A 15,563-nucleotide genomic window follows, 5' to 3' on the forward strand; every position below is an offset into this window, starting at 1 on the left:
AAAAAAAAAAAAAAAACCTCTGAGTCTTTGGAACTACTATCAATTGTTCCATTCTTTATGCACCACCTGTGTTTTGGTTTGGGTTTTAACCTAAGAGCTAGATTTGACACTTGTTCCTATTGAATTTCACTTTCCTGGTTTTTATATAGCAACCTAAATATTGTATTCAGTTAAAACAGTGATTCTATAGTTTGTCTGCCAGTTACTTCATCTAGCTTTTTGCCACCCTAAACAGCAACTCTTATTGGATCTGAGGTCATGTCAAAATCGTTTGAATAAACTCAATTGTATGAACTAGAGAGATGGTTCCGTGGTTAAAAGCATCTACTGCTCTTCCAGAGGACCTGAGTTCAATTCCCCGCACCTCTCAGGCAGGTCACAGGTCCAATACCTTTGGCCTCTGCAGGCACTTGCACGTACACACACATATACACATAACTAAAAATAAAAATAAATTAAGACAATTCAAGTATAAAGAGAGCATGCCCTTCCTGATCGTACCTGACTCCTCTGAGAATAGTACTTCAGCAGCAATAAACCATCCGGAGCACATTTTATCTTAATCACAAAGCTACTATGAACAACAGCAAACTTTCTTGCTGAAATCAACTGATAGTATGCAGTCTAGTTGTAAGATTATCTAACAACTCACAAAGCACTGGAACAGGCTATGAAGAGAGGACCTGGTACAAATTGGAGAGAAGATGGGCCATCATATAATAGTAACTTAAGACAGTAAGTAGGAAACAAGAATCATTTAAGCAAATTGTGTTAACATTCTCATTTCATTTAAATTAGTAAGTCAGATGTTTATAGTAGTGTCTATAGCCACACTAATAACAATAATTTTATTTGTGCTTGCTAGTCAATATAACCAAGCACAGGAAATATATAATATATACTGGTGGCATTATTGCATTACCTTAGGAGGACTGAAATCAGTTCTGGAATCTCATACAGCACCAACTCAAGCAGAGTCAAGAAGGAAAACAAAAATAATGCATACTAATAGAATTGCACAAATAAAGTAAGAATTTAGAAAAAAAGAATTGGGGGTATAAGTAAACATTTAATTTCATTATCCTTCCACTATAGTAACCATTTTTAATTGGTTGATAGAGAATTTACAATTTAGAAAAAGGCAGAAGTACCTAATGCACACATACCGCTCACTGGGTTTTAATAATACATAAAATGACAATAACCCAAAGAGCAAATATTTTAATAACAAAGCACACTAGCATTTGGAAAAAGAGATGTAAATTTTGTTAGTGTTTTTAGCTACATAAAAGGCTGATTTTAAAAATCTAAGATTCGTTGAAAGAAAGTATATTTAAAACTTTAAAAGCAAAGGCACCACCAAACGAAACAAATGAAAATCTATCAGAGGCGAGCACCATTAAACAAATATCTGCTTAGGCAAGGAGACTGCTCCCTTGATGCAGGGAAGAGAGTTTCTATTATTAGCAGAGATAAAAACTCCCTGAAATTCCTTCCTCACTAGCACCATGCTAAAAATAAGGTGGTTTACCACACATCAAAATAAACACTGCTTTGCATATTCATCTCATTTGCCTAAATAGAAAAGTACAAACCTGATTCACAAACTTTCTCTCATATTTGGATCTCAATGTGCTAAGATTTGCTCTCGTTGTTACAGAACATTCAACGTTGATACCCACTGACTAATTACCTCATAAAGGATTTGAGATTAGATCTTTCTGCTAGATCAAATTAAATTACCTACCTGACCTCAAAAATTAATTTCTTCTGCAAAATATTTTCCCTATCATTACGGAAAGCACAGGGATCGCAGGGTATTGAGGTAGTATCACTCAGCAGAGCATTCCCTCAGCTGACTAGAAGCACAAAAGAAGCCAACAGTTTGGCCTGTTTTTACTCAAGCAGTGACAGCAACAAAAATAAGGAAAAGCAGCCCTGTGTCAGCACGAGAACATGACGAGGTCCACAGAACTGAGTCCTGATCTCCTCTGGGGAATGTGCCTTCACACTTGCCTTCGTGAGTGGGAGAGCGTGACAAGTGAGCAGTGGCTACACAGCCGGCGATTCTCAGCCTATTTACTCAAAAATTCCTCTCATCAAATAAAGTTCCGTTCTCGGAACCAGATCACGGCTAATGCTCACAATGTAGCTGTGAATATGAGGACCTTCTGAGCTACGTATTTCCGTGTACTTCTCACAGCTGTGTAAGGAACATATGAGTTTGGCACATGCCACCACACCTGGCTTGTGATAGGCCAAGTTCCGCACTGCGTCATCCGACTCCAACGTCTGTACACTGAAGAGCGTGTGCAAGTGCCATGTCTCTGCAGACATGCCCGGCATACATCTACCACTTGTAGCAGAAGACTACTCTGTGGATCGATAAACCCAAATGTACATAGCATAGTAATTACAATATAGTTTATAGTTTTTTAAAAACTTATTTCCCTTTGCTATTTTATTTTTTGCCGTCTGTTTTATTTTTGAGGCAGACACTGACTGTGTAGCCAAAGCTGGGCTGACACCCAGGATCCTCCCATCCTTAGCCTGTGTGCTGGGATACTAGCTGTGCTTCCCTTTACTTACATCTGACATATCTGTATTTCCACTCTATTCTAAAGTAATCTGATCTCTAGTAAAGCGAGGTCAGCAATTAAATACAAGTAATTTCAAGTCAATCTCATTTCCAAGTCAGCTTACTGCCCACTTTGTCAAGGTCCTTATAAGTTTAGAACAGAAAGACAAGGACAAAGATGGAACTGTTCGGGGCCTTCGGACTAGCAGAAATAAAAAATAAATCTGAAGAAAAACATAGGTGTAACTTGTAGTCTTCCAAGTGGCCATTTAGAACTTGTTATTTGTATTTTGAAATGTTTCATTTAAAAAATAAATGGGGAACTAGTGAAATATTTACTTATTTCTTGAAAGCTAGGTCTCATGGATAACTAACTGAAAAGCAGAATGACCAGTGTTCTAGGCACTCTGCTGACTAGACAGAAAGATGGAACAGAAAAGCACTTACTGGTGCACAAACATAACCATTCTCACAGGCCAGCCTCCCAGTCTTCACCTTGAAAACAAGTGCTTCTTTTTAAATTAATAATTGGCATTATAAGTTAAATCTCCTTCAGCCAGTCTTTGCCAATCATATACAAAAGATCTATTCTAGGGCTGGAGAGATGGCTCAGAGGTTAAGAGCACTGACTGCTCTTCCGGAGGTCCTGAATTCAATTCCCAGCAACCACATGGTGGCTCACAACCATCTGTAATGAGATCTGGTGCCCTCTTCTGGCATGCAGGCCAGAACTGGCATGCTGAACACTGTGTACATAATAAATAAATCTTAAAAAAAAAAAAAAGATCTATTCTAGTTCTACCACCTTTAGGTAAGTTTGAGAATAACAGAGCATGTCTAACTACAAGAGTTCCAAATAATAGTTTTATCCAACCCAGAATGAGTGTAGCTTTAAACCATCAATTTAGAGGAGAAATTTTGTTTTTTGTTTTTTTTTTGTTGTTGTTGTTGTTTTTTGAGACAGGGTTTCTCAGTGTAACAGTCCTAGCTGTCCTGGAACTAGCTCTTGTAGACCAGACTGGCATCAAACACACAGAGATCTGCCTGCCTCTGCCTCCTGAGTGATGGGATTAGCCACCACCCAGCTGAGGAAATTTTTAAGAAATTAAAAACATGCTGTTTTTTCAACTTTGTCAACCCATATAATCTGTTTCCAAGACATGATCTAGAAACAGCAATACTACAGCCCAATTAAGGAGAAAATTCAATTTAGTTTACTAGGAAGTTGTAATTACTTATTAGCAAATAAGACTTTATATGCTTTTTAAGAGTGATTTGAAGCTGTGTTAGTCTATGAAGGCTATACTATTTATATTTCTGCTTATTAAGTGTAACTTTGATCAATAAATTTGTATGTCAACAATTTAAACTAAGTGTAAATAGCATAACAGTAAAGAGAGAAAGCACACAAAATGGTCCTCACTCCTCTCTTCCACATCTTTATTGCCACATAAAATTTGACAATCCACTATTAAGGTTTTATAGTAGAGATTAATTTTATAAAATCTAAATCTAGAACTATTAAAAACGTATGAGCTCTCAGCAAAACATGCTGAGACAAGTAGCTAACCACACAGTAAGGCCACCTTCAGCTTCACTGCATACCATACTTAGGAATGAAGTCACAATATATCCCAGTTACAAGTAAACGCCAGAACAATCAAATATGCATAGGAAAACATAGCCACAAATCTTTCAGACCTCCTAGGCAAAGATTTTTTAACTATGGTATCAAATATTTGACACCCCACCTCCAACTTTTTTCCTTAGAATTCACTATGTAGACCAGGCTGGTCTTGAACTCACAGAGATATGATCCACTTTTTAAAATGACAAATTTGAACTCAGAACTTCAGAATGTTTTTTTCAAAAGAAACAACTAAAAAAAAATGAAAAATCGGACTGAAGCTGTAGCTGTGACAGAGTGCTTGCCTAGCCCGCCTGAGAACCTCTTACATGGGGCATGCTGGCGCATGCCTTTAATCCTATCACTCGGGCAACTTATTGAGTTTGGTGCCAATCTGGGATACATAAGTTCCTAAGAAATGAATGAAGGCGTGGGGGGGGGGAGTCCTACAAAGCACAGAGAATTATATTTGCAACACATATTCACAGCAAGAAACTTGTAGCAAAAGTTTGTTCTTATTTTTAAATCCTTTTAATTCAGCTTAAAAGTTGATGAGCAACTTGTCTTAGCCTGCCTTCCACTGGTATCCAGCATATTTGAGAGGAGGTAAGTTATTAAATGAGGCTATTTATTTTGGCTAGTGGCGACAGAGGTTGGGAAGCCTACCAGCATGGTGCCAGCATCTACTCAGCTTCTGGGAACAACTTCATGGTTCGTGATCTCAGCAGAAAAGCAGGACACGCAAGTGCATGGGAAAGCCACAAACCACACAGGGTAAAGTTGCTTTATAACCACTTCTATCCCACCATTACTTAACCTACTAAAGAAAAGCACTTGTTGGGAGTAGTGAGACCCCAGATCCTGAATTTCTTGTAATCCCCTGATCTGAGTGCCTAGAGCTGCTCTGAGCACGAGACCTTCAGGAGTTCCTGATGGCAGGAGAGTGGTTTCTGGTGGGTTTGGCTGGGGTGTGGCTATCTCTATATGATCTGCCCCTGAACACAATAAAGGGAACACATTGTTGGGGAATTCAAGGATGACCCATGTCGCTGTCTCTCTGTCTGTGTATTTTAACCTCCAGCCCCTTGCCCAAAGCTCGCAAACTGGGAGCCAGGGCACAGAGCGCAGACACAGGGGAGCGGTGCGCAGCAAGCAATGATTCCTCTTAAGAACCTAATGACCTCATAAGGGTCCCAGCACCTTTCAGTGCAATGTAGGAATCAAATTCCAATACAGGATAGGCCCGGCGGTGGTGGCGCACGCCTTTAATCCCAGCACTTGGGAGGCAGAGGCAGGAGGAGCTCTGTGAGTTCGAGGCCAGCCTGGTCTACAAAGGGAGTTTGGACAGGCTCCAAAGCTACAGAGAAACCCTGTCTCGAAAAAAAAAAAAAAAAAAAAAAAAAAAAAAAAAAAAAAAAAAAACCAATACAGGATAAACCCTATTCAAGTCATATAGCACACCCCAACCAAAAATGGAGCAAATAGCTAGGTATGGGGGTGCACATCTTTAATCCCAGGACTCGGGAGTCAGAGGCAGGCAGCTCTCTATGAGTTCTAAAGTTTGAGGCCAGCCTGGTCTACACAGCAAATTCCAGGACAGTCATATCTATGTAGCGAGACCTTGATTCCAAAAACAAAAGCAAACAGAAAAACCCACCAAAACAAGTAATATGCAAATTTAAGAAAATATGTGTATGATAGAGAAATGAAAAGACGGCCAATACCATTAGTCACTAGTAAAATGCAAAGTTTAAACGTCAATGAGCTATTTCACACCAAGTGGAATAACTGTAACAAGTCAAACAGTAGCGGGTGTCAGTAAAGAAATGGAGAAAAATGTTGGTGGGGATACAAACTAGTACAACCATTTTGGAAAAGTTTGTCAGTCTCTCAAAAAGTTAAAAAATAAAGCTATGATTAGGAACCAGAAATTCTACTCCTAATTACCTATTCAAGATTTTAAAAAAAAAGATTTGGATATGAAGATATAATTGTTCCCCAAAAGTCTCTAGTTGGTGGCACTACAGTCTATGCGGACTCTGTCTTCAATAACAGACTAACCCTTGCTGTGCTCATAGCATGAGGGCCTGACGGGGTGGTAAGAGAAAGTAGGAGGTGGCCTGTATTTCATGCTTCCTATGCTCCCTGTCCTGCATTCTGACTCATGACAACCCAGAACAAGGAAGGATGCACTGAAAGCTCTCAAATGTGGATGAACTGTATCTTTCTTCCCTTCGGTTGTTTCCCAAGTGTTTTCTCAGGGAAACAACACACGTCCACACACAGACTGCCCGTGACTGCTCATGGACGTACTATTTGTAAAAGCCTTTAATGTAAAGACAATGTCCAGCAGCTAGTGAATGTGTGGAAAGGGGGGCGGTGTCACATACATACAACGGGAGACTACTCAACAATAAAAGGAACCATAGTGAGGCTATGCTAGGTATGACCCTCAAAAACATTGCTCAAAAAGCTAGACATAAGAGGCTCCACACTCAGCAGGGTGGTGGTAGCACATGCCTTTAATCCCAGGACTTGGGAGGCAGAGGCTGGCAGATCTCTGTAAATTCAAGGCCAGCCTGATCTATAGGTGGAGTTCTAGGACAGGCTCCAAAGCTACACAGAAAAACCCTGTCTCAAAAACCAAAAAAAAAAAAAAAGAAAGAAAAGAAAAAAAAGACTCAATAATCCCAATTCTTAGTTTCCAGAAAAGACATTTTATACATACTAGCCATAGATTAGTGGTATCCAGGGTTATGGGTGGGAATGGGTTTAACTGCAAATGGGCAAAATTGATGTTCTACAGCTAAGCTACAATGACAGTTGTTGTACTTTGTAAAATTACTAAAAAGGCTGTTTAACTGTACACTATGCACTTCAACTGTATGCTGTATACTAACATTCAGTGACTTTATGCTATGTAAAGCATACCTCAATAATGTTTTAATATATACATGTATGTGTGTATGTATACACACATATATATATACATTCATGCCTTGGCTAGGGGAGGCGCTCATGAAGGTGCGCTCCTGGCAGAGAAGCTACTAGAAGCTGACAGCTGCTCATGGGGCTGGGGGTTGGAGACTAGCTTTCTTCAGATGTGACCCCTAATAGGTTGCCCACGTTCCAGTGGTTGGCCCTATACTCACACACAGTCTGGCGGCACCATGTGGGCTCAGGGGTTGAAAAGGAGTACATGAAGTTGAAGGGGAGAGAGTGTGGGGTGGATTTGACTAAAAGCACATTATATAGAAGTACAAGACTGTCGAATGACAAGTAAAATGTACTTTTTAGATGCTCACACTTTGTTTCACCTGTCCCTTAAATTAACTGAACAACTGTAGTTGTATTGATTACAAACCACACGTCTGAGTTTAACGTCTGTCATAAATCACCCTGACTAAAAGCAACATAGTGGGGAAAGGGCTATGTTTTTTTTAACTCAAAATTCCAAGCTCTGTCCATTTCAGAGAAGTCAAGGAAAGAACTTGAAGCAGTCACATCCGCAGTCAAGATCTGAGAGAAAATACATGCATGCATGTTTGTTCATGCCTGGGCCTCTCTCTACACTTCTACATCCAGGACCCAAACACAGGGAATGGTGCTGTGCGGAATGGGTGGGTCTTCTCACTTCAGTTAATATAACCAAGACAATTCCCCACAGACATGCCCACAAGCTACCCTGATCTAAGTGATTCTTCATTAAGATTCCCTTCCTAGAAGAGTTTACCTCGTGTAAACTCTGACAATTAAAGGTAATTTATCACGCTGGGTGATAATGGCACACACCAGGTGATAGTGGCACAGGCCTTTAATCCTAGCACTCGGGAGACAGAGGCAGGCAGATCTCAGTGAGTTTGAGGTCTACAAAGAAAAACCCTGTCTCAAAAAAAACAACAAAAAAAAGCTCTTTAGGGACAATCAAATAATGCCAGGAAAGTTCCAGCCACACTCATTTTTCTCAGAAATCAAAGGTTCCTTCTGTTACATTTATATTTTAGGAAGCTGGTGCTCAGAACCAGATAGAGAACATAACCTAAATAGATTTAAATTATCCTTTGACGATGGGCTGAGCCAACAAAAGCACTTAACAGAATTTGAGAGGATATAAGGAGAAGTTATATAACTTACCCTAAAATGGCAAAGCAGCAGTTTTGCTTAACTGTGTAAAGACCTAACAAAGTAGTTCTCAGCAAAGATGTTGCTAACATCAGTAATCTCTGGATCATCATTATCTCCTGACTATCCACTTTTCTCCCAAGATCCCGACTCAGCTTCATTTTAACGTCACAGCCTTTCACAAGACTTCAAAGAATTTTCCGAACAGTTTAGGTCTTTACAAAAATGTGACCTCTTCATTATAATCTGCCAGCCTCACACCAACTGCCCTTCCTTCCGCTATTATCCTTTTCTGAATGGTTAGGGAGACAGGCTTCACACGTGTGTTCTGATCGCCACGGGGGAAAGAGAGGCTTCACAGGTGTGTTCTGATCGCCATGGGGGAGATAGGCTTCACAGGTGTGTTCTGATCGCCATGGGGGAGATAGGCTTCACAGGTGTGTTCTGATCGCCATGGGGGAGATAGGCTTCACAGGTATGTTCTGATCGCCGCGGTAGAAAGCCCAGGTTTTGTTCTTCCTAGAACTCTATTGCCTGGATCAGTGCCTCGCCTGCTAAGAGCGCTCAATAAGTGTTTTCTCTTTGTACAAATGGGTATTAGATGTACCAAGGGAACGGGTGTTAATCCTTGCTGAAATGACAAGTCTCTCTCCTTTCTGCTTCTAACCTCCAGTAAAGCAAACCTCAGCACGACATTTCTGGACTGTTTACCCAACGTTTATTCAACACCGAAGAAAGCTAATGTTTCACTTTTAATTCTCAACTTGCTACCACGTGTTTTCAACAAGAGCTGTTAAGACAGGTAATCAAGCCCCATGCGAGTCTTACTAACTAATAAGAAAGCAAAGGAAAGTTTAATACTTAACTAGTAAGTACAGTGTGAAATTTCCAAAGCCGTCTGTTTTTTTTTGCTAAGCCCCAGTTGCAATCCTTTCGCCAAAGTAAATAAATAAATAAATAAAAACCTCAAAAATACTTGCCTAAGCAGTTCTGACATCTTCGGCCCCAAATTTCAGCACAAAGGAACGTTTGGCCAGCCCTGACCCCAGAAGCCTTCCTCGAAACATTTTACACACAACAATCAGCCAGCAAAGAAGGGGGACCCCCAAAGTGCTGCCCAACAGACTGCATTCCAGCGTTTCACACACCCAGCAGAAGGGACCCTCCCCCCTCACCTCCTGGCTCAAGCAAGGGCCCCCAGTCAACTCCACCATCAAAGGCCTGTACCAGGGAAGAATCTGGGGAAGGCAGGGGCCTCTCAACAAGGCCAAAATTGGAGGGCATCTCGGATGTCAGACCCTGAATCTGCCAATTCTCTGTGACCTTGGGCGTGTCGCGGAAGCCTAGGGGCTTGCGGTCTCTCACCTTTAAGGTGAAGACCACACCCTGACCGCGCCACGTTAAAGGATTGAGGGCCACAGGTGACGCTCCACGCTGGGCACCTGGCACGAGTGGGAGACCCACTCCCAACCCACGGTGCGGGGACTCCCCCATGCTCCCCATGCTTCAAGGCCCTTCGGACTGGGCCAGTCGCCCAGCTCTGCAGACAAATGAGCTGAGGGGTAGAGATGGGAACAGGGGGCTCGAAGGGACCGCCGAGGCATGGCCTAAAACGCCGGTCCCCCCAGACCCACGCCCGGGGTGCAGCGCGAGGTACCGGGGTCCCGGCTCGCCCGCGGGCGCTCCACCTGCCGCCCGGCCTCCCGCCCGCGTCGCTGCACTCACTCTTCACTTTGCCGAAGGTGCCGACGCCCAGTGTGTCCCCCAGCACGTAATGTCCGATCTTCACCCTCCCATCGTGCTTCTGCTTCTCAGCCATGTTCCGTTCCGCGCACCGCCTCCCTCGGCCGCGGGCCCTCAGCGCCGCCGCCGCCGCCGCAGCCACCGCCGCCTACCCACAGTGCAGCGGGCCCGGGGGGCGGGACGGGGACGCCAGGGGCGCGGGGCGCGGTGGGGCTAGAGAAGCCGGACGCGGGGGGACGTGGGCCCGGGTCGCGGAGCCGCGGCGCCCCGAGGAAACTCCTTGGGAGTGACGCTGGGAGGGGTGAATCTGAGCGCGGCCGAGACGGAAGGAGAACCTGAAGAGAAGTGGGGGCGCAGGGGTGCAAACAGAGAGACTTGCCTGGGGCTGGTAGGGGTGGACTCGGGTGGGCGGCCCTCGGGCGGCCCTCCCTTACCCCCTGGGATGCGCCTCCGGTCAAGGCTTGTTTGTCTGGGGACATTCCAGTCTCTAGATGGCCGGCCCATTATTTTATAACTCACGCTTATTTTGTAGTTTCTAGTCGTGTTATTGTTAGGTTTCAAAACCGGGACAAACGGCGAGCCTAGGGCCGCCTATTAATGAATCAGAGGTGATGCTGGCCGCCAGGTTGTCCCGCTATCCCCCGATCCCCATCTTACAGGCTCCTTCTGGCTGACATACCCCCGCCGCCTACCCTGAACTCTGTAGCCCAGAGACTGGGCTGACCCTTACCCTCAACTCCTCTGGCCCCTATATAACTCAGACATTTTGGCTACACTGGTCCAGGCTCCTCTCTTGCTCTCCCTCCCACCTCTCCTCACGTGGCCATGCTCAGTATGGCCTTGTTCATTGTGGACCCTCCCAGATGTCTCTGCCTCTGCCTGCCTCTGTCCATTTTTGTCTACAGTAAACCTTCTCCACCGTTCTTAGTTAGGTTTTGCATTGGTGTGAAAACACACACACACACACACACACACACTACCAACATGCAAGTTGGGGAAGAAAGGGTTTATTCTGCTTACACTTCCACAGTAGTAAAACTGCTCATCATCGAAGTCAGGGTAGGAACTTAAACATGGCAGGAGCCCAGAGGGAGGAGCTGATGCAGAGACCATGGAGGGATGCTGCTTAGTAGCTTGCTCCCCATGGCTTGCATGACTTGCTTTTTTATAGAATTCAGGACCATCAGCCCAGGGATGGTACCACCCACAATGGGCTGGGCCCTCCCCCATTAATCATTAATTAGTCATTTTCTTAATTAATTTCTTTTTTAAAAAATTTATTTATTATGTATACAACATTCTGCCTCGATGTATGCCCGCACACCAGAGGAGGGCGCCAGATCACAGTACAGATGGTTGTGAGCCACCATGTGGTTGCTGGGAATTGAACTCAGGACCTCTGGAAGAGAAGCCAGTGCTCTTAACCTCTGAGCCATCTCTCCAGCCCCCCTTAATTAATTTCTTAATTAATTAAGAAAATGCTTTACAGCTGGATCTTTATTCTCTCTGTGTGTCTGTCTGTCTCTGTGTGTGTTTCTCTCTCTCGTTTTTGCCATGGGTGTCAGGTCCCCTGAAACTGGAGTTACAGAAAGGTGCAAACTTCCACCTGGGTTCTGGGAATTGAATTAGGATCCTCTCTCTGGAAGAGCAGTCAGTACTCTTAACCCCTGAACCATCATGTCTCCAGCCCCTTACAACTGGATCTTATAGAGGCATTTTTCTCAGATAATTCTAGTTTGTATGTCAAGTTGGCAGAAGACGAACCTCACATACCTAGGAGTAGTCATATCTTCTCCTTTACTTCTTTTCCTCATGCACTTATGTAGACAATCATGTTATATAGATAAAAGACACCCTCTCCATGCAGTTATGTAGACAGTCCGTTACATAGATAGAAGACACCCTCTCCAGCACTGTTGGTTTTAGCTGATTTAAACAAAATTGCCTAATAAATCACAGATACAGCCCTAAGTATATTTCAGCACCAGCATGTGTGAGCACGTGTTTGTATGTACGTATGTGTGTGTGTACATGTATGAGAGATTGGACAAGGGGAACATAGTAAAAAGAAATATGAAAATAAGTTACATGTTCCAGTAAACGCAAAACACAGGTAATAAAAGTATTGCGAGGAGCAAGAATGATATAAAAACACAAATTAAAAATGTGTACTGAAGATGAAAGTGAGAGAATAGTAAGAGGATAACAAAAGCATAATGACCAGAGCATTAGAGACGTGCAAATAATTTAACATTCAAGCAATCTTTCTCTCCCTCCCTTCCCTTTCATCTTTCTCTCCTTGCTCTAATGCCCCTCATTATTTAGTGTCGACCCATCTTTCCATACTTGAAGATTATTTGCTTCCTACTACAGAAAAACTATGAAGCTTCCTATTTACATTAGTTCCAATTAGCCATTGCCTGAACACATGCACACACATATCAAAGCATTATAAATACTTGCAGTTTTGCCCATGAAAAAATAATTTTAAAACACACAGAAAAAGGATTATTTGCTATTTGGGGATAAATTATTAAAGGCTAGTCAAACATTTGTGACTCTGTGCGTGCCAATAGAATTCCGTGATCACATTCCTCAAACATGAAATCTCAAGTCAGACTGTTTATATGTAAACAGTGCGCTAAGAAATGTGTCTAACAAAGCTTGGTTGTCAAATAACTACTAAACATACAACTGACAAACTCGTTCTCGCGTGTACACCACAGTAATCTGATGAGAGATGATCTCAGCTTATCAATTATAGACATCACAGCTGTTGAACACAAGCTATTTTTGTTCATTCTTCAGATCACCTTTCTTGCTGACAAGAGATCTCACTTAAGCATCTCAACCTAGCTGGCAAATTGTAGAGAGCTTCCCAGCTATTTTTACGGCTGAACTTTTAACCACTTAAAGGCCATTCCTTCACTAGTCATTCAAGTGGGTGAGAAGACCAGATGGCTACTGTGCCTTTTAGAGTCACATATGTATGTCTGTGCTGCCCTAATAACCCAGTAATGATGTTGAAGAGTCTTTAAATGGTGAAACTCCATGGAGAAAAGCTATAAACTGAGGTCTTCAAGCACATTGCAGTAGCTATTCGCCAATTAAAATGTCATTGTTATTAAACCAACCTTAGAGTTTTATGGTAAACATAAATAATACTTTCTTGTTCGAGAAGTTAATTTAGGCACAGTTATTTGCCATCAGGGGAAGTTATTGTCCCCCCGTTTTATAGATGTTGAAAACTCAGTTCCCCCCTCCCAAGGCTACAAAGCTAGAGGCAGAGCAGCAGGCTCAGATCAAGTTCCAACTTGTCCTCTTCCTTGGGTTTCCTCACAGCTGAAATCATGCGGTACTCTGAGAGCGATGTATTCACAGCCAGAAGCCTGTTCTCACATTTTTATTTCTAGAGCAGCCCCGTTTTCAAGCCTGTGGGTGCTTTATTAGTGGGGAAACGGAATGCTACATAGGTGAGACAAACAGAAACGTCTCTAAGGTCAGCACCAATTTCTGTTGCGCTCAGACCTTCATTTATGAGTCCATGTTTGCTGCACCCTCCTCAGCAACACAAAGCTCTCTATAGAGGTGGCTCTGTAAATGTTTCTATCTGCTTGTACCCCTAGGAGATCTACCTAAGAATATTGCAAATGCAATATATCCTGTTTTGTTATCTTGCAGCTGATGTTTTAGGGTTGTTATTGTTTAGCACTGGTAGCTAAGATTCCTATCCCAGGAAACTACTCTGTTTTGATCATTGCTCTAACTATTGCTGCCTTAACTCCCTACAACTGGACGTTTTTAATTAATTTATTTATTTATTAAAAATTTCCACCTCCTTCCATTTCCTTCCCCCCCCCCCCCCCCCTCCTTTCCCCCTCCCTCTCCAGTCCTAAGAATAGTCAGAGTTCCCTGCCCTGTGGGAAGTCCAAGGTCCTCCCCCCTCCATCCAGATCTAGGAAGGTGAGCATCCAAACAGACTAGCCTCCCACAAAGCCAGTACATGCAGTAGAATCAAAACCCAGTGTCATTATCATTGGCTTCTCAGTCTGCCCTCATTGTCAGCCACGTTCAGAGAGTCCAGTTTGATCACATGCTCCATCAGTCCCAGTCCAGCTGGCCTTGGTGAGCTCCCATTAGATCAGTCCCATACGATTGGACCTTTGCTGTTACTTGCCTTCAAATATTCTAAAGCAGAACCTGAATGGGTGACAGGAATACTACTAGAGCAGTGGTTCCCAACCTTCCTAATGCAGCGACCCTTTAATACAGTTCCTCATGGTGCGGTCATCCCCCAGCCATAAAATTATTTTCGTTGCTACTTCATAACTGTAATTTTGCTACTGTTATCAATCATAATGTAAATATCCGTGTTTTCCAATGGTCTTAGGCGACCCCTGTGGAAGGGCCATTTGACCCCCAAAGAGGTTGTGGTTCTCAGGTTAGGAGCTGCTGTGCTAAACTAAGGTGAGACAATAGATCTCACTGGTGTCATAAGAGACAGCAAGCCTCTCCAAGTTCAGGAAATTTTTAAAAATATACTAACTATCCAACATACATCTATAATACTCATATTTTACATTTTTGTCTGTATTATCTTTGTTTCTTCATATTTTGTAATTTCTTAGTAGAAAGACTGGATAATTCTACCCTTAAACATGATTGACCACACTGGTGTGTGGGCGGATATGTGCACTTGTGCATGTGTGTATGCCAGGGATAATCTTTTGGTTCACTGTGAAGATGTATCTCTGCTAAAGCACCTTCTGATTGGGTTAATAAAGAGCTAAACAGCAAATAGCAGGAGTTAGGACTTCCGGGGGGAAAGAGAGAAGAACTGCTCTGAGTTAGAATCTGGCAGGGGAGATGCCAGGGAGACACTGAGGAAGTCAGAAGAACAGTGTGGAGAAGAGGGAATGAGCCACATGGCAGAACAATGGTTAACAGAAACAGGTTAATTTAAGTTATGAGAGCTAGTTGGGAACAAGCGTAAGCTAAAGGCCAAACTTTCATAATTCATAATAAGTCTCTGTGTCAGTATTTGGGAACAGGCAGCCCAAAGTAAGGCTGACAAGAATGTGAAGGCCTGTAGGCCCATTTTCACCACTGTCTGAAGGTCAGAGATTTTGGGAGACTAACAGGCTTAATTGCACCTTCTAACTCAGGAGGGGGTTACCTGGCTCTTTTGAAATTAAGAAAGCTCTGCTCCAGCCTGACAGGTGGTCAGGGTATGTAAAGTGCTTCTGTTCCTTCCATTGTAACTATGTGGTCACCTGGGGAAGGGCTGTCTTCAAGAGACTGGGGCATCTCGCTACCTAAGCAACAGAACATTGATGGTGGGAAGTCTCAGAGTTGATTGTGTGAGATAACCTTGCTGCATCATGTTAATGAAGCCTTTTGTTACCTTCTCCCCCAGGTTACCCATTGGGTATAAAAGCTGTGGAAAAATAAATGCAGGGATTTCAGAGTCTGAGTGATTCGGGAAATATCTTA

The 15,563-nt window shown here is 43.0% G+C and overlaps 1 protein-coding gene across 4 annotated transcripts in view; it reads right to left on the reverse strand.

Annotated features, from left to right (window-relative positions):
- Prkaa2 (protein kinase AMP-activated catalytic subunit alpha 2) overlaps positions 1–10,200 on the reverse strand; it is a 58,064-nt gene extending 47,864 nt beyond the window's left edge. For 2 of the 4 annotated variants that reach the window (XM_005353497.2, XM_026782308.1), the window contains exon 1: positions 10,053–10,200. In XM_005353497.2, the coding sequence (XP_005353554.1) occupies positions 10,053–10,146 (94 nt within the window). In that variant the 5' untranslated portion in view covers positions 10,147–10,200. Of the gene's footprint in view, positions 1–9,692; positions 9,712–10,052 lie in introns of those variants that run through there. The other 2 variants (XM_026782306.1, XM_026782307.1) reach the window with 2 other exon arrangements.
- Between the last annotated feature and the right edge of the window lie 5,363 nt (positions 10,201–15,563).

Source organism: Microtus ochrogaster, chromosome 10, assembly GCF_000317375.1.
Source record: "Microtus ochrogaster isolate Prairie Vole_2 chromosome 10, MicOch1.0, whole genome shotgun sequence".
In the NCBI taxonomy this organism is placed as follows: domain Eukaryota; kingdom Metazoa; phylum Chordata; class Mammalia; order Rodentia; family Cricetidae; genus Microtus; species Microtus ochrogaster.